Source organism: Sebastes fasciatus, chromosome 3 (assembly GCF_043250625.1).
Source record: "Sebastes fasciatus isolate fSebFas1 chromosome 3, fSebFas1.pri, whole genome shotgun sequence".
Lineage (NCBI taxonomy): Eukaryota > Metazoa > Chordata > Actinopteri > Perciformes > Sebastidae > Sebastes > Sebastes fasciatus.
This window is the reverse complement of record NC_133797.1, coordinates 10321650-10341765: the sequence shown is the minus strand read 5'-3', so window position 1 is coordinate 10341765 and position 20116 is coordinate 10321650. Positions and strand designations below refer to the sequence as shown.

Here is a 20116-nt window from a genome sequence, read left to right as displayed (position 1 = left end):
ACAGATAACAGAGGAAAGTACTTTAACTATCAACACTAAACACACCACCTTAACCCTTTAATGTTCCAGTGTGAATCTTATAGGAGTATTATAGGCCTACTATAGAAGATGCATAGCCCACGTATAATAATAACAATAAAACCACAGCTGACTATGACTGACACCGTATAACATGCTTAAAGAAATAATGAATAACAGGAATAAGTCGCAACAGATTGCTGATACCGACTGATGCACACGCCAACATGTGAATAAGAGAGTACTGGCACTTATTTTTTTCCACTTCAAGCACTGACTGGCGCTCCTACAGTATCAGTAACAGTGACGGACCAGGAAGGAAAAATAGACCCGGACGTTTGATTCCGACCAGTGTTGTGAAGACATGTGATTCAGCCGTCTTATCTTTCGTTGAAGTGGGTGTTAGAGTGTTCTCATTGGGTAACTGTCCACGACACTTCCACTGTATCGCTGTTTCTCAGAACACCAGAATATTCTTCGGAAGTTCCTCATAGCCAATTATTCATTTTATTTTTGTGAAATCCAAGATTGGAAGATAATTCAAGGAGGGCCAGCATCCAGCAGACTGACTGAAGTTCAAAAATAAGGCTGCTTGACTTGTTACAGAAAGGGCATCAGATAAGATTTGACATTATTAAATATCTACCAACACGTGCTGAAATGATTGGTCTATTGATGTAATCTTAAGAATTCATGATCAGATGTTTAAGGCATTTATCAAGAACAAATGCATTTCATGCTGCCATCTTCTTGAATCTGAGGATGAAGGTGTCATCTTGGGCTTCAGGAAATTATAGTGGGAATTTTCATTTCATTCACTATTTTATAGACTAAACTATTTATTGATGAATAGAAAATAATCAACAGATTCATTGATACATAAAGATAATTGTTACTTGCAGTCATATTTCCAATGTCATTTGTTTTTTGGCATTGATAGTAATTCATCTTTATTCTACAATCTATTTAGGTCTGCATTAGAGTTGGATAGATAAATTAGGCGCGCCGGTCTAGTTCTTCCACCAGAGAACACAGTCAAGTTGATTTTTATGTCTCTGCACCGGTGACAGCCGTTGACAGAGGCTTTATGTTTGTGGGTACGGACGAACGTACATTCCATTCTCTTGAACGCGTTATCCCAGGAACGCCTGGAGGGAGTTTCTTCAAATTTGGCACAAGCGTCCACTTGGACTCAAGTATTAACTGATTCAATTTTGGTGGCCAAAGGTCAAGGTCAAGGTGACCTCACTTGTCCCATACCCGTAAACGGGATATCTCAGGAACACCTGTAGGGAGTTTCATTACATGTGGCACAAACATCCACTCGGACTCAAGGATGAACTGATTAGAATTTCGTGGTCAAACGTCACTGTGACCTCACAAGAAACGTTTTTGGCCATAACTCAAGAATTCATATGCTAATTATGACAATTTCACACAAATGTCTAATAGGATAAAATAATGAAGTATTGACATTTTGGACAAACATGTATGTAAATATGCAACTTGACTGGTTGGCGGAGGCATACAACTGCCAGGCGGTAATTCTAGTTCAATTGTTAATTGTCCCGCTTGGTACTTATCGTGGTCGCAAAAATGTTGGTGTCTTTTATATGATTATTCAAAGAAAATAGACACATAACAAAGCTGTGTTTGAACACCTAAACCAGAAAAAACATCCCAGTCGGGGTTTTTGATGCACATGTTTTTTTGTTGTTTGTTTTTTAGTCACGAGATGAATTTACAAATAATAAGGCAGTCATTACAATTACAAAGTTATCATCCTCAATACTAAGCAGATATCACATTAGACCTAAAATATTTACACAGACAATAAGTAAATAAATAAAAAGTAAGCAGAATAAATCATTAAGTTATTAAAAAATAAAAATAAATAAAAAAAGACATATTTGGCATATTTGGATTTCATTAATTTCAGGGACTTTTGATGCACATGTCAGTGCAATAGAAAGTCAAGTATCTGACTGAAGTTAACATGCGAGTGAGGTAGCACGCCACACATCATTACATCTTTGCAGTTGTTACTTATTGTATGACCAAACTGTTACTCTACTTCATTACTGAAAAGATTATATTTTGGAAGTGCAGGATTTTCTGTCTCTAAGGTGTCTTTTGTTTTGAGTCTGCCCTGAAAAGTCAACACCAATTCGGTAAGCCCCTACACTGAAATATAATAAAAACATATTCTTGGCAATGGCTGTCATGCAACTCTATCAACAAACCATTGATAAGAAGAGACCATTCGCTACAGCTCTGTTTGACTTCATAACAGTCATGACCACACCGCACATTCTGAGGTTTTGCTTGGAACCGAGTCCTCCACATCTGTGGAAACCGTAATCATTACCATCAGTCATGTGCTGCTGTGTCATATTTTTTTCTCTGCTGATGTTATCGGTGCATTTATATGGGACATAAAAGCCACATTAATATCTGTGAACAATCAGCATCAGCAGAAAACAACCGGAGACAATACTGGGGCTATGACATAGCGGTAAATCCCTACTGCCAGTCATACTGAGGTAATGTAGAGTTTGAAAGCTGTGCAGGCTAAAAGTGGAACGATGCTGTGGGGGATATTTTTGATATTATGAATCACTTTTATCAAGACATTTTTCCAGCTGCATTGGGAGAGAAGCTTGAGGAAGGGAAAGTCTGGAAAACCCCAGTCATTCCCTGTGGGTTGTCAGGAATGACCAGGATCTGCCAGGAGAGGAGGGGGAACACCACTGGAATGACTGAGGAAGGGTTTGAAGGAGGGAGAGAGTGAGTGACTTGAGGGAAGAGTGAAAGGAGAGAGGGGGTGATGGCGGACAAAGGAAGAAAGAGTGGGATGATGGGATGGGAGGAGAAGAACAAAAGTAGGGAGTTTGAAATGGGTTAGGGGTGCAGGGAGGGAAAGAGAGGAGAGGGGTCTTGGGGCCTTGACTGGGGGCCAAACCACAGAGTATGTCTGGAAGTGATCACACTGGAGCTGAATGGGGATGGGGGGTGAACACACACACACATGCACCAATGCGAAAGAATGTACATACGAAAGACATCTCTAACAGATGTCGACCACATGCATACACGGCCTGCACCCATATAGAATACACAGCATGTCTTAACACACATGAAACACGCACTCACATCAGATACTGAATAAACGCTGGTGAAATGTACGAGACGTGAAATGTGTGGGAGTCTAATCAGCGCGTGGATCGGGTAACCAGTTTCCACTGGTGAGCTTACTGCCTCTGCGCGATGGTTCGACCACAATCAACTGCTATAAAGTCACATCAAATCTCTTCTGACACGCCGGTGCCAACCTCCGCTCTTCCAAGGACAGTCTGAAATAGCTAATCCCAGTGATTACGCTGGCTGTGCCATCTGGCTAGGACAGCTTGGCCCAAGTGAGGAAAGATGCACATGAATCAAACCAGCACATATGCTGCACCAGAGAGGTCAGCTCAATTAGATTTGATTATAGTTTAAAAGTGTACACTGAATCTTAGTCAGGATATTGCTGGATTTGTGCATGCAGCAATTTTATTGTGGATCATATTTTTTTGAGAGTTAACAGACTGGAGAGTGACTTTGTTTACATGCACTGAAAAAACAAGTTTCTGGAAGAAATCAGGTTACAGTGGGGGAATCTGAGAGTGCACTGTGGTAACCTGGTTACTGCAAAATCTGCATATTTATGAACCAAGGTTGGATCATTCGTGGTGTGTCAGTGCTATAAGATTCTGCTTTCAGACCAAAGTGTACAGTTTTCCTTTCAGTGTGAATGTGTCTGGATTTTATTCAGCTGTGGAAACTGACTTATTTAGACTACTAGAAGCTTCTATTTTTATTTTAGTGTCAGTTTCAGTTTTAGTCATTTCACTGTTTTGGAAACAAAGATGAACTACTACAAGTAATGACCTTTTTTTTGTATTACTGTCCCTGTCTCTTCATGCATGTGTTCTTGGGGTAACTGCATTAGAAATGCATTTAAAGCTGCAGTGGGTAGAATTGTAGCAAATATGATTAAAAAAAGTTATTTTTATAAAACGGTCACTATATCCTGACAGTAGTGCATGAGACAGATAATCTGAAAAAAATCATGTTCCTCTGTGTCCTCCGGTGCTCCTAATGGCATCTGCAAGATTTCACAGACCGGAGGAAAGCAACCAATCAGAGCCGAGCTGGAGTCTGCCGTCTCTGAGCAGCTGTCAATCACTCGCAAACTCTGATCAAACGGTCAAACTAGGCAGCGCTGATGAAATATGAATCAATATTCTGTTACTGTAATGACTGTTTCTCACGTTGGTGGGCTGTTTAGCTGTAAAATGAGAAAGTTTGTGACCGTTGTGAAATTCTGCCCACCCCCACTTTAAGTACAGTACAGTATGAGTATACAGTATACTAGGGCTGTCAATCAATTAAAATATTTAATTGCGAAAAATCGCAAATTAATCGCACATTCTTTATCTGTTCAAAATGTTCCTTAAAGGGAGATTTGTCAAGTATTTAATACACTTATCAACATGGGAGTGGATAAATATAGTTGTTTTATGCAAATATATGTAAATATTTATTGTTGGAAATCAATTAACAAAACAATGACACATATTGTCCAGAAACCCTCACAGGTACTGCATTTAGCATAAAAAAATATGCTCAAACCATAACAAGGCAAACTGCAGCCCAACAGGCAACAACAGCTGTCAGTGTGTCAGTGTGCTGACTTGACTATGACTTGCCCCAAACTGCATGTGATTATCATAAAGTGGGCATGTCTGTAAAGGGGAGACTCGGGTGTACCCACAGAACCCATTTACATTCACATATCTTGAGGTCAGAGGTTGAGGGACCCCTTTGAATATGGCCATGGCGACACGCTAGTATGACATGCTTGGTACCAATGGATTCCTCTGGTTTTCTAGTTTCATCTAGATGGTCACGGTTCTAGCCTGATGATACCAATGTCTTCATTCTAGCTTAAAAACTGAGCCGACTACAACCTAAAAACAACCCGCATGTTGCGTTAATGCGATTACTCAGGGTACTGTGATCCTCCTGTATTAGTCTGCTTTGACTCTGTGGGTAAAGGCACAATATTATGAACACCTCTGCGAAAGCTGCACAGTGTTTGGTTTAAATATAATATCATACAATGTAACAACAAAGTGTTCCAAATATACTAAAACCCTTATACTAAAATGGCTGGTTGGGGTCTTCATCACTTCAGTTGCCAATGACATTCATGATCGCTGTATTAAGTGTCCTTCAACATGCCAAACTGAGGGAGAACCTACTTGATTTCTCAGATATTAAGTTGAAACATTTCTATCTGATGACCATGAAAAGTGAAGCCAATGAGGAAGTGCCTTAAACTTGCATTCTTTCTAATATCCAGCAGGGGGCGACTCCTCTGGTTGCAAAAAGAAGTCTGATTGTATAGAAGTCTATGGGAAAATGAGCCTACTTCTCACTTGATTTATTACCTCAGTAAACATTGTAAACATGAGTTTATGATCTCAATCACTAGTTTCAAGTCTTCTTCAATACAGCATGATGTTCATTTAGTAAATTATGGTCCCATTTAGAGTCAAATAGACCATAAAGCAGGGTATGATTTAGGGCGTGGCTACCTTGTGATTGACAGGTCGCCACCACGGCGTTGTCCGGTCTGGGAGTTTTCCGTGTTTTCGTCTCAGAATGTTAACCCCTTTTGTGTTATCAGTTCTTGAAAGTTATTTGTAACATTTTGTTCACCTAAAAATGTCTTATTCAGAGTTCAGCTGTACTTAGCTCCACCCTCTCGTACCATTTCTGGTTGCAAATAACCAAGATGACGACGTCTTAAAACCAAGATGGCGATGGCCAAAATACCAAATTCGAGGCTTCAAAACGGCGGTAAACAAACCAATGGGTGACGTCACAGTGACTACGTCCACTTCTTATATACATTCTGTGGTTTGTGCTGAGTAATGATGAGATCATTAAAATTTCCAAATGCAAATGTACATCGCAAATACCTTCAGAACCAGCAGTATGCCCTCGTAGCTACTCCACAGCCTGCTTTCCATCATATGTGCACGCATAAAGCCAGTCATTAGCGCGATTAGTGGACAGATTAACAGCATCAAAAGCTTCCGGCAGATTAACAGTGTGGCTGGATTATTTATCCAGAGCGCTGATCTGAGCTCGCTACTTCGTCTTTGCTGCTCACCCTTCCCTTCTTTCTCTCTTTTGTCTGCTCCTCTCCTTTTGCTCTTTCTGAGTCACAGAGCGTTTCAACTGTGTTCAGAGTTAGCTACATTACTGATGTCTGTGTCGAATGATCTCATCCCAGCTCAGCATGTCTGGGATAAAAATCACGGCATTGTATGCTGTGTGTGTGTGTGTGCTGTTTTGTGTCTACGTTAGGGAAATAGGATATGATTCTAAAGTCAGTTTGGCTTGAATATGTGTCTGTGTAGACATCTGTGTCTGTGGCTGCAAATGTGATTAGATATGCAAGCAAACATCACACTTCACTGTGAAATCGGGGGCAGGTTGTCCTGAAAGTTTCCCCTCTTCACACATCCACACAGTAAGCCACACCCCTCTGAGGAGGCTTTCTTGCAGAGCGAGCACAGCCAGTTCACAGATGATTCCACCCACGCACAAGACAATTGGGAGTGTGGGCGCTAACCTGACTGTGTCATGATGTGAAAGTGTGTGTGTGTGTGTGTGTGTGTGTGATAATGAGCCAGTTCCTTGTGAGAAACACAGTCTGTGTTTGTGTTTGCATGTGACAGAAAGTGCATGCCCGGGCAGCTGCCTCTTAGCGCTCATGTACTGTGTGAGCTTGTATGAATATGTGTCATCTGTGTGATGAGGGGATCTCCTAATCCATGTCTTTCTGTATTTCTTTACAGTCCACTGCAGTCTCCGATGGAGGTGAGTACATACGTCTTTACAACACTCTCAATACCTGTTTAAATCATCTATGACTTTTCTCATCATCATCTAATCCAGTGGTTCCCAACGTGGGGTCCGGACCCCCCTTAGGGGGCAGGTCAAAGATCACAGAGGGTGTGCCAGGATTTGTCTGCTCAGAGGTTGTCAAAATTAGATTTGAACATGTATAACTAAAATCATAATAACATACTTACTGGATAATTTATACAAAAGTCTGTATATAAAAACTATTTTAAATATATATATTCTTTTACTACTAGAAAAATCTAATGAAATATTCTGCTTTAATCCGTATTTGTTGGTGTTTAGCCTTTCAGAAACAACATTTTCACTTTTGCTCTCCTGCTCGACGCACACAAAGGGAGGTACGCACCTGTATTAACAAGGTTGTCTAACAGCGATCTAACAACACCATGAATTACATTTATTTAGCTTTTCTTAGATACAAGAAGGGGAGCTTCAAGGAAAATAGTTTGGGAACCACTGATCTAATCGGCTTCCCTCCTCCTTCAGTTGTTGTGACTTTAAGTAGCATTTCATGGGATGAAATAAATGGCTTATTGTGTTGGGCCAGTTGTCCTGTTCTAGAGCGCAGGGTCACGGTCACGTTCATTGTGGACACCTCATTAACGTATGGCTGCTTCCACTAAATCCACAGAAACAACAGACAGTCTGGTTGGACCTGCTTAACGTCTGCCCCACCTCTGCCTGCTCTGCTGATGTTGGCAGGCTGTAGCCTGAAGATAATCCCACATTTGTAAACATTAGCTGCAACGTTGTTGCAATTCATGGTTAGGACATGAGACTGGCTAAATGAGTTGTTGGGCCGTGGGATTTTTAAGAGGTTAATTAAAAATCGATAGTGTTTTGGAGAATCGATACAGTATCACACAGCATAGTATCGCAATACTCATGTGTATCGATATATTCTTACACTCCTAGTGTGTAGTTCTAATTAGCACGTCAAACCTTTCAGGCATTGTTTTGTATTCTGTGTTTCCTGGTCGTGTTGTCTGACCTAATTTGAGGTAAACTGTTGGTGTCATGTGTGTAATTAGCATGTGCCAACAATAACGAAAGGCCTCTGATTTAGGAGGCTTCTAATGGAGCTTTAACACCTCACATATGCACATGAAAGACACAATTTATGGCAGATGGGAGATAAAAGGAGGAAGAGGAGGTGAGAAACAAGACAAAAGGGGGTGTAGGATGCATGGCAGACCTGCTCGCAGTCAGCTCCAATATAGAAATGTTTATGGCCACTTGTTCACACAACGTGTCTGTGGAAGAGAGGATGTGTTGTTTGGGAGCGAAGTGGAAAGCTTGCTCTCTTTGCACGTTTATGTGCATGTGATGCAGGGAGCATGATGGTATAGGGACTGGTGAACATGCTTAATGGTTCCTCTCAGTTGTTCAAACTAGTAGTAGGAGTATAGATCACTATCACCAGGGTATTGTAAGTTAAGTACACACTGCAAGCTACTTGCTTCATGTGTCAGTCTGTCAGTCAGACTGATGGTCTATACATTAGTCGTCTTTTGGGACAAAAAGCTGTTTTTGCTGCTTTGTTATTGCCTCTCTTATTGTTACATCATTCTGAGATAACATAACAAGTAAACACTATGAGGAAGGATGGCAGTTTGACAGTTTAATTCCGCATACTTCAAGTTAATGAGTCGAGAAACTCATTAACCCAATGAAGGTTAAATGATGTTATCTTTCTTAGTAGGTAAAGGAATCCTGCACAACCAACCTCACAGTTCTGTGGGAAAGTTGCTACAGTATATAATACGCTCAATAGTGACACAATATGATGAGAGATGTTCCCGGTTTTAGCTCTAATAATCAAAGATGAAAAGATCAACACATGAGAGGGGAAGTTGTGATTCTTACAAGAAGTTACCTGGCAGTGCCTGTTGTCACTGTAAATTTCTCTTTAACAGCTGCAATTAGAGCTGCTTACACATTAAAGGGGAACTACGCTCAGTTTCAAAACTCATACGTATACTCATTTTTACATACAACAACAATGCACCGAATTCAGATGAAGAAGAACTTTATTTTGAGTCTTATTTTCATGCAAAGATTTGTACGTTAGCAGGTTTGTAGCACAACATGGAAGTGAAAGCAGTGCTCTGTTGATTGAAATCAAGTGAACGTAAAATATAAAAATATTTTGTCCCTAAAAATCAATGAATAATTGTGATAAATAGCCGGGATCTCAATATTAATCAAAATAGTCGGGATTATCATTTTAGCCATAATCATGCAATTTATATTATTCTGGAGTGGGACATTCTGCATAATGTGTACTTTGGTACTTTAAAGGTCATCTATTATGCAAAATGCACTTTTCCATGTCTTTTAAACATCAATATCTGTCCCCAGTGTGTCTACAAGTCACCATAGTATCATAAAAGACCATCCTCTCTCTTTTTCTCCTGCTCCGTTTGTCCGGAAATGGGTGTCGAAAAACGCTGCGCAGCTTTTCCTTCTCTTCTGACGTCGTTTGAGAAATGCAAGCCATGTAAGGGTTTCCTGGTCGAACCAGAGCAGAACCTTCAGTAGCTGACCCCGCCCCACAGCGCGTCACTGTCTCTCCTCCTCAACCGAACTTGAGCAAAGTAGCTCCTCCTGTTAGTCTGCAAGAACCAGCAGAACCGTCTTCATGTACTCCCATCATCTCAATATAACATGTTCTTTCACAAAGGCTTTATGTAATTACACTGTTTAAACAGATGATATTTATATATTATATATATTTGATGTCATGCATGTAGCAGAGTACAGGTAGTAAATAGTGACTTGTAAGCAACACAACACATTTCTGTTTCACAGTCAAACTTTATTTGAGTTGACAGATGACAATATTAATTATTCACAGCATTTGTAATCATCTCACCTGTTAGTTAGTTAGTTATGTTAACATGGTACAGGAGAAAGTCTTCAGCTCTGGTAAACTATGGTAAGCTAAGCTCCGGTGGTCTGTAGTCATGGTAACACAGAGACAGCTACTACTGTAAATAATATACCATTACTCTGATCTTCCATACATTTATCTTTTAGCAGAAATAATGAACTGACTACTGTTTCACATCTTCTATTTTCCACCCTGATGGTCGCTGTGTTTACACACCGTGTCATAGCGGTAGCATGTAGCTAACCCGTTAGCATGTAGCTACATGCTAACGGGTTAGCTCTGTATCTCCCATCTGCTCTCAGCTATCTGCTCACAGCTGTCTGCTCTCAGCTGTCTGCTCTCAGCTGTCTGCTCACAGCTGTCTGCTCTCAGCTGTCTGCTCACAGCTGTCTGCTCTCAGCTGTCTGCTCACAGCTGTCTGCTCTCAGCTGTCTGCTCTCAGCTGTCTGCTCTCAGCTATCTGCTCTCAGCTGTCTGCTCTCAGCTGTCTGCTCACAGCTATCTGCTCTCAGCTATCTGCTCTCAGCTGTCTGCTCTCCTCTGGGATGATTCTGTTGGTCATTTCTCACAGATGAATCTGTAAAGACAGACGTAAAACAGAGTGTATGTTTACGGTTTACAGAGTTGATGCATGAGGTAAACACTGAGCTAACCAACAGAGCTATAAACAGCATTATTTACCTGAGAGAAACCGTCAGGAAAACCTGGAATCTGGACCGCAGATGTTGATCATGTGTCGCCGATTTCTGATCAGATTCCTCCGGTCACGTGCGCTGGGTGAAGTTTCTGGTTTATAAACTTTATTCTAGCTCCTCTCTCTCCAGAGCTTCTCCGGGAGGGAGGGGGAGATAGTGACGCTGTGTTGTTGAGGACGTTTGATTGACAGAAAACGCTGACCAATCAGAGCAGAGTGGGAGGAGACAGGCTGTGAATCAGGGTTTTTCAGACAGAGGCTGAATTAGGCTCTGAGGCAGGCAGACTCAGGCTGCAGTATGAGAAGAATAAAGGTTTTTTTGAACATTGCAGCATGTAAACATGTTCTAGTGCAACATTAAAATACATCTATGAACCTGGAAATGAGCATAATATGTGACCTTCAAGTATATTGTGAAACTAATACTTATGCACTTTTACTTAAGTAAGATATCGCGCCAAAATTTAGCCTAACTTTGGAGCTTTATTTAGCGTTCTTCCTAACAAGCTAACATGACACAGTTGGTGCCCGCTACAACCTCTTAAAAACAGAATAGCAGCTGGAGATCAATAGTTGACGTCTCTGTATCTATACAATATTGACACGCAAATTATCGCGATACTATGCTGTATCAATTTTTCCCCTACCGCTAGCATCAGATCGGTACTCGGTATCGGCTGATACCCAAAGCCCAGGCATCGGTATCGGGACGGAAAAGGAACTTGTTCCGTTTAACTTGTTTCGTATACGTTTTCATACACTTCTGAAACTAATGATATCAGTCATTGAGTTTTACATGATACTGTATCCATAGTTCAGTGTAGAAACCACCTGTCAATGTTATTGTGACATCAGGAAAGTGCTCACAATAACGTACCCTTGAGTAAAGAGTGTATTTTCAGAGCAAAAAAATAAAACAAAACACACCAAACAATTTGTTTTAGGAATAAATACAGGTGAGCGATTTGTGAGAATAACTTAAAAATGCATTTTAAGCCTTATTTTGGATTTGAATGTACATCTTCTGAACTTCCTCTCCAATATTCTAGGTCAGATGTTCTTTTGGGGCCAGGGAACCCCACAGGGTAGGAAATCTTTCCAAGGACCCCATCATAATCATAACAATTAATCGTAATCGATAATCCTAATTAAGCATATGCTTACTACCATTTGTACTCTTAGCCATTGGAACTATTTCTATTGTAAAACCTTTTAACATTAATACTTCAGACCTGTTTCATAGTGATAAACAGAAACACATTTCAGTTTGAATCCTGTTAATACCACTGTCATAATGAATCTAGACATTTAAAATGACCAGTTTAATGCTGACGTTCAGTAAGTGCTTCAACTTTAAAACAATGAACGTATTGCTCCTTGTTCAAATCATTGGCAGAAAGCTCTGAACAAATCATAACAGGAGTTATCATAGTGTTGCAAAACACATCATAATAATTAAGCATATTGCTTCAGAAAATTCCGATTGGAATATTTGCATTAGAGTGAATGCAGTGAGTGATTCATGACAGATTGACGTGATGTGTCACAATCCTATCAGAGTTTCTGTTGGCCCAAAGCAAACATGGGTGGGAGAAATGGACACAATGTGCTTGTTTTATTGATGCAAATGGTCCCCACCTGTAGATATGCAATGTTTAATGATACAGCACAATTTTATAATTTGAGAAATCACTTATCTAGGTATTATAGCAAGAATTTAGGCCATTTTTTGACTTTATGCTGTTTGACTACAGCAATGTTGCTGTTGAATAAAGCAATTAGACTGTACTTGCAGAGTCATTTTAAGGCCTATAGCAGTATAATATTACATTCTGCATTGTGCCTTATTGCAAACCGATGTCAGACATTTTGATTCATTTTGATCTGTCAGAAAAGTCCAGACAGGAATACAATAGGTTGACAGATATCCTTTAACAAGCTCCTCATCAATACTGCAGTTTTTCTCTCTCTCTGTATGTGTGTGCGTGCGTGCGTGCGTGCGTGCGTGCGTGCGTGTGCGCATGTATATACGTTTCTGCTCCGGCGTTTTTAGTTCTGTCCTCCTTCGGCTCTGAATTATTCATCATCTCAAGGCCTGTGTGCTTGTATCACTTACCTACAGTACCTGGAAGCTCACAGGTGTGTGTGTGTGTGTGTTGTGACCTGACTCTCTCTGTGGTCTCTCAGGTAGTCAGCCAGGTTGCTCACCACCACCAATAGCCTCTCTCTCTCTCTCTCTCTCTCTCTCTCTCTCTCTCTCCTTCTCTCCCTGTTTCTCTCTCTCTCTCTCTCTCTCTCTCTCTCTCTCTCTCTCTCTTTCTTGCACTTCCTTCCTGGGTTTGCTGTCATCCGTGCGTGTGTGTGTGTGTGTGTGTGTGTGTGTGACCCGTCTTGGACTGTGTGTTCCACCTGGTGTGTTTGAGTTTGCGAGGGGCCCTCTGGTAGGGTGAGTATGGATGGAGGAGCTTGGTTATCCCTCAGGATTCGCTACATGCCCCGCTGGCACCACACAGGCTCCTACCAGCTCTACCCAGGTGAGGATACAGCTGGTGCTTCTTCTTCAACTCAAGAGAATGTAGATTTTAAGAGTGTTAAATCAAACGTATTGACAGCAGAGGTTTTGATGTCGAGTATCAGTTTAGCTTCAGTTTGTAATTCTCTGAAAAAGGAGTCCCCGCGATCACAACATGCAGATGGTTTGTGAAATAAATGGTTTTATTTATATAACTACCAGCTGCATGGTTCACCTGTCTGTGTGAATGTGTTAGGGCAGCTGTTGTGTTCAAAAATGTTGTTGCTAGTCTGAATGGTGTCAAGTGTGCTCTGCTGTTTCTTTTTCTCCATCTTCATTACAAGATAAAAGTGACTGGAGTGAGGCAGTGATGCTCTCTGTGGACCCAACAGGTTCACTCTTGTCACTGAGCAGTTTAGGAAACGATCGACTTGGTTAGGCTTAGGCAACAAAAGTACGTAGTTAGGTTTAGCAAAATATCGCGGTTTGGGTTAAAATAACACTAAAAGTGTCATAATTTAAAGCAGCAGTAGGCAGTATATTTTTGGTGTAATTGGGCAAAAATTCCATAATAACCTTTCAGCATATTGTAATTCAAGTGTTCTGAAAGATAACTTGACTTCTGCACCTCCTCATGGCTCTGTTTTCAGGCTTTAGAAAATCAACCCCGTAACGGGAGACTTTGACCAATCACAGGTCATTTCATTGAGAGAGCGTTCCCATTGGCTGTTCTCCGGTTATGTGACCGGAACTTGGCGTTCCTTCACCAGCTTTAACAATGGCGGCGGTGTCACAAGCTTTCTCATTTTACAGCTAAACAGTACACTACAAGAAGTTTCTGAAAACATTTGAGGTGAGAAATAGGCATTACAGTAACAGAGTATTGATTCATATTTGATCAGCGCTGCCTAGTTTGACCGTTTGGTTGGAGATCGCGAGTGATTGACAGCCGGCGCTCATAGACGGCAGCTGGACAGCAGACCTCAGATCAGCTCTTACTGCTTGTTTTTTTGGAGGACGCAGAGGCACATGATTTTATCAGGTTACCTGTTTCATGTACTACTGTCACGATATAGCGACCAATTTATAAAAATAACTTTTTTTAATCATATTTGCTCCAATCTCGCCTACTTCATCTTTAAGTCCTGAAGTTACTTGACAAAAACAACTTAGTTAGCTTTAAGGAAAAATCATGGTTTGTGTTAAAATAATTCCGGAAGTGCCGTAACTTAAGTACGGACGTTACATGACAAATAAATCAACGTTGACTTCTGGTTTCACACGGGACACGAACACCGGTCTCCTGGGCGAAAGTCTAGTACTTTTTGACCCACACATCCACCCACACCTCCTCCCTATACACGGCATTCGCCGCTATTTATACTTTCCGTGTCACGTGGATTACATAAGAATTGATTTCGTGCTGACCATTACGAAAAAAAATTGAAATTCGTATCTATATATACAAATCCATACATTCAATTTCATGACTATTTCACGAACTGCTGTGCGACTAGGCTGAAATGTACCCTCTGTGAAATGTATACTTCTAGTATTTTATCAAGCATTTTACTTTTTTGGTTTCTTTTGGCTGTGAAAGACAGAGGAAACCATTCACTATCAATTGAATTTTTATTTTGAAGAGGAAAAGTTAAGAATATTTCAACTTGTGCATTTATATGAAATGGCATCTGAGACTCCCTTCTTGTAGTTTACAGCCAGATATGACTGTTGTGATGCACCTTTATAGCGTTGGCCTGTGTCTGTGATAGACTGGTGAGCTATCCAGAGTGTGTGTGGTGATAGACTCCAGCCTCTGTGACACTGAACAGGATAAGTGGTTAAGAAGAGAATGGATAGCAGCAGGAGTCTTAGGAGCTGTTTACTACGCACTTTGAAACTGAATGAGCCGGAAAGACATAATCCACGGTATTAAAACTGTCACTGATAACATCATGAAACTGGTGAAAAATCACACTGGAATTATTCATTAATAGCCAAGTTTCCAATCACACAGGACTTTAGCTGTGAGCAGAATACTGTTCTTAAATCCTCCTCATTTACAGAGTTTGCGTGGTCTCGGGCACCTGACCGGTGGTGCCTTCCCTCTGGCTGTTCTTGTTTTTTGTTTTATCTCATCTGAGCATCCCGCTTTTAGTTCATCAGGCCTGAAGCGCTGCTATTCTGCTTCTTCTCAGCTTCTCTTTGTGCTTTTGCTTTGCAAGTCTGTCCAACACAGACGTACTGAGAGGGCTAGTGGTGGGAAAAATAATTGATTTCTCGATGGATTAATCGTCCATGCACAAAACTCCTTAACTGGAATGTTAAAATAGTGCTTTATGAGTAGTGTTCAAGGTGTTAGGCAAATAGTTTAATAGTGTTGAGAGTTGTTCAAGATTAAATCAACTAGAATGTGAAACATAAGTACTACACAAAGATAATGTGTGCAATGGAGCATGTAGTCAACATCCTTTCAACAGTTCTGAACTGAGCTGAACGGCGTGGAGCTGCAGATACTTAAACGATAGTGATGTTACTTTCTCTTTTTCAGTGTTTTTTGTTTATTGACTTTCTGTGGAATAGTATTGTGATGTTGTGTTGTTTTACACAAATCTCTTGTCTTTAACTACGCTAGTATTTGTAGTATTTTCTGATATAATGCAGTGCAAAAGGTGGAACACCGTTTTAGAAGAATGATAATAATAAGAATTACTACATTACTAAATTTTTTTCACTCCATGTTAACTGGGGCTGCTGTGGCTCAGGAGGTGGAGCAGGTCCATTGTTAATCACGAGGTTGGTGGTTCCATCCCCGGCTCTGCATGTGTCCTTGAGCAAAACACTGAATCCAAAGTTGCTTTACAGCCCACTGCTCCCAATGATTAGGATGGGTTAAATGCAGAGGTCAAATTTCACTACATACAAACACACATAAGCCCATAATTAGGGCTGCCCCCTCTTAGTCATCTAAGAAAAGCTGAGCCCCCCGACGTCATCACCCTAAAAAAAAATTACATATTCTCAAACAATATCCTCAGTTTGAATAAAGTGATTCAGTGTACCAAATGAGTTAGTCTGTTTTTATTAAATCAACTTTCTTTAATGACTACAACTCGACAATTTCGTCAACATAAATTAAGTGATGATGTTTTGACGGATTCGCCAAGTGAATCCAGATACATAATATGATCTTTTTTTTTTAACGATTTAATTTATTATAGTAGTGTTAGTTATTTTTCTGTTTCATTGTGGTTAAATAAATGTAATTTATGGTTTTGTTAGATTGCTGTTCGGGGCCTCTCTGTGCGTCAAGGTGAAGCGGGAGAGCAAAAAGGTTTTTGACCGCAGTGAAAATGCAAACAAATATGGATTGAAGCAGAATATTTTGTTAGATTTTGCTAAATGCTCAATATATCTTTTTAAATAGTTTTATTTACAGTCTTTTGTATAAATTTTCCAGTAAGTGTGTTATTATGATTTTATTTATACATGAGAAAACCTAAGTTTGACAACCTCTGAGCAGACAAATCCTGGCGAAAAATCCTGTGATCTTTGGCCACCCCCGTAAAGAGGACCTAATCCAGCGGTTCCCAACCTGGGAACCGCTGGATTAGTCGACTAATTGGTCGTTTTGGCCTTAGTCGACTAACCTTTCTTTCGTCAATTAGTCCTTTTTTATGCTTTTTCATGCTGAATGACTTATTTCCAAGAAACGTATGAGCACATCTCTGGTAAACACAAGATTTAAAGTGGTGTTTTTGTGTGATTCTTTGTGGAGAAACTCAGTTTTACAGATCTGTCGATTAAATCAACTAATCGGTTAGTCAACTAATTTCTTTGGTCGAGGACAAAATAAACATGCACAGGACCCATAGACCATACTTGTCCACCTTGCAACCTCAAAAATAGGAAGGATTTCAAAACCAAATCATAAAGTACATTCATTTAAAACACATGAGTTGAAAGTTCAAACAAATGTGTAATATCAGTAGCGTAGGGATTGTGTGAGTGAAAGTGTGCTGCGGGGGTGTTGCGTTGCAAAGTGAAAGATAAAGCAACGGCAAACCACAGCAGGGACACGTGTGGGAGGAGGAGGTTTCACTGGCCTGGCTGCTCCTTATCACCGGCATAGGATAGGACACACCATGCCACTGATAGCGCTGCCTTCAGGTAGAGCGCCTGCAGACAGAGAAAAACAAAGCAACAAACAGGCAGAAAATAACCATTTGATTTTAACTATATCAACCCTTCCCAGACCAGACAACCCAATGATTATGTTGTTGTAAATGAAAAGTATGGAAATCAAAAATTGAGATGCAAAAAAAAAGAAGTTTTTTAATCATTGCACCCTGAATCAGATCATTTCATGTTGTGTGTATTTGTGTTTGTTGTACAGAACTTAACAGCGTGGAGCTGCAGGGCTGCAGCAGCGACAACAGTCTGAACAGTAATGCCAGCCTGCCCAGCGTTCAGAGCCACCGGCGCCACACTGAGAGGAGAGTGGCCAGCTGGGCTGTCTGCTTCGAGAGACTTCTGCAGGACCCCGTGGGAGTCCGCTACTTCTCGGTACTATCACAGCACATGGCTGGTGTTAGCCGGCACATAACAGATAGGCTATGTTTTCCTCCCAACTATTAAAAGGACAGACCCACAATAGACCCGTATTGTCTTTATTAGGGGGGCACAGGCGGTCTTTATGGGGAGATAGCAGGTCACTGTGGCACTGTGTGTCAAGTTGTTCTAGTCATAAATCAGAAATAAACGTGAATTAATTAATTCAAATAAATTGTGAATTAAGGGCTTAGAACTTTATGATGGAAGTATATGAAGGCCATCCCCATGCTCTATTATGTCTCATAAATTGTTGCAGTAATTTTTGGGTTGATACCTTTTGTTACACAGATTTGGTGCTAAATTTAAACATTTTTAACCACTCAAGAATTCAATAATCCCTCCAAAATACCACATTAAGACACCAAAACCTTGAGGAACACCATAGAAAACGCCATGCTGTGATTGATTCGGTATCAAAAACCTTTTGACATTTTAAGATTTCTGCAAGAATTGCAATTTTCAGCGATTGGATGGCGAGCACTTCTGTTGTGTAAACTGCTCAGAAACCCCCTTATTGTTAATCTAGCTAGGAAAGCCATCCATCCTCTGAATGCTTAAGGTCTCTAGTTTGTGGTTGTAAAGTCTCTTAAAGACAGTAATGTCAGTCGGCATCGCTGGCGATCCCGCGGGTCTCAGAGGGTTTAAGCAAACCTTTCTGATGTTGCAGAGTTAAAAGCTAAATCAGCTTTGCTTCTGTCAGCTGGGTTTTCTGGATCTTCTGACTTTGTATTTTACTGTATATATACTGTATAGTTTGCCAGATTGTTCCTAATTGTTGATCCACATTTAATTCTTGTGTTGCAGGAGTTCCTAAAGAAAGAGTTCAGTGAGGAGAACATCCTGTTCTGGCAGGCCTGTGAGTTCTTCAGCCACGTCCCTGAGAATGACAAGAAGCAGGTAATGGACATACAAGACATCGTTTGATCACACACACACACACACACACGCATCCATTTACACCCCAGTAATGAGGGGAAATGTTATCCTTTAATCATTCCTTATCTTCTCTCCCTCTCTGTCTTATCACCTTGTCCTTTTTTATCTATACCTCGGCCTCTCCTCCTCCCTCCATGTTTCCTTCTCCAGCTCTCTCAGCGTGCCAGGGAGATCTACAACAGCTTCCTGTCCAGTAAAGCCACAACGCCGGTCAACATCGATAGTCAAGCCCAGCTCGCTGACGACATACTGAACGCCCCCCGACCTGACATGTTCAAGGAGCAGCAGTTGCAGGTAGCGTGTCAACCAAAACACAAAACTTATTTATTGAAATCTCAAGGTTATTAGCTGCAACCACTTCTGTCAAAGAGGAAGCATCTGCTCCAGGATCTGTACTCAGATGACACTGACCCCTGACCTTCCTCCTGAAGGGGAAAGTGATTAGAGGCTTTCCCTGAGGGACAGATTTATTATTACTCATAAAACTGACACAACATAAAGTCGACTATTCATCTTCCTCTTTTTTCTAGCATCATTGATGTGAATGGCTTCTTAGACGTGCATGTCGTGGGGGTGAGGGGGTTTTGTTGACAGGCTCTATTAATTTCAGCAGCTGAGCTCAGATGTTCAAACTCTGATAAGACAAACACACATCAAAGTGTGAGATGAGCTTTTCTAAAATACCCCTGGGCTCGTTAAGATCTCGTGCCACCATTGGGGCCTCACATTAATTCTCCCCAGAGGACAGAGAATCTATTTTTGTAACCACATCGATTTTAGGACTCCAAGAAAATATGACGTTTTCTATGTCGTGAACATAGACTGTATATAAAGATGGACAGCGTGTCTCCACTTCCTCCCACTGTACAAACTTGAAGCCAGAGTATCCTGGATACTGGAGCTGCCATCTTGAGATTCACTGTTCATTTTGGCAGCTATTTTATTATTAATAAGTGGCCAAATTGTATTATTAACAAGTTATTTCACATAAAATCTTATCATTATCTGATGAAAAACACAGGTTGAATGATTAAGAATGCAGCTTTGCAGTTAGTTCAAGTCCTCCTGACACTGTTGAACCAATCACGAGCGAAGCACGGCCGCAGCTTGTCAGTGAGAGAGACTCACAGCTGTAAATCATGACGTCTCACCCCCTTTTTCTAGCATCTAATTAAAACCAAACTTATCAGAAAATTGAACACTTGAACATGCATCAGCATGATAAGAACTGCCTAAAATGACAGAAACCATCTTTGGGAAAAATGTATTTGACGTGTACTTTGACTTTTTAGTTTGGCCCATGTCTAATCTGCTAACATGGAGGGGGCGGGCTTTATGACCTATACTGCAGCCAGCCACCAGGGGGCGATCCAGATGTTTTGGCTTCACTTTTTGGGAGCTGTCATATCGTCCATCTTTATATACAGTGTATGGTCGTGAGCATGAACACCCTCAAGGGGGATAT

At 40.8% G+C, this 20116-nt stretch overlaps 1 protein-coding gene across 6 annotated transcripts in view; it reads left to right on the top strand.

Annotated features, from left to right (window-relative positions):
* rgs12b (regulator of G protein signaling 12b) overlaps window positions 1-20116 on the top strand; it is a 65950-nt gene that overhangs the window by 36196 nt on the left and 9638 nt on the right. For all 6 annotated transcript variants that reach the window (XM_074628819.1, XM_074628816.1, XM_074628817.1 and 3 more), the window contains exons 6-9: window positions 6933-6954; window positions 17498-17667; window positions 18520-18612; window positions 18802-18945. In XM_074628819.1, the coding sequence (XP_074484920.1) occupies window positions 6933-6954; window positions 17498-17667; window positions 18520-18612; window positions 18802-18945 (429 nt within the window). The remainder of the gene's footprint in view (window positions 1-6932; window positions 6955-17497; window positions 17668-18519; window positions 18613-18801; window positions 18946-20116) is intronic.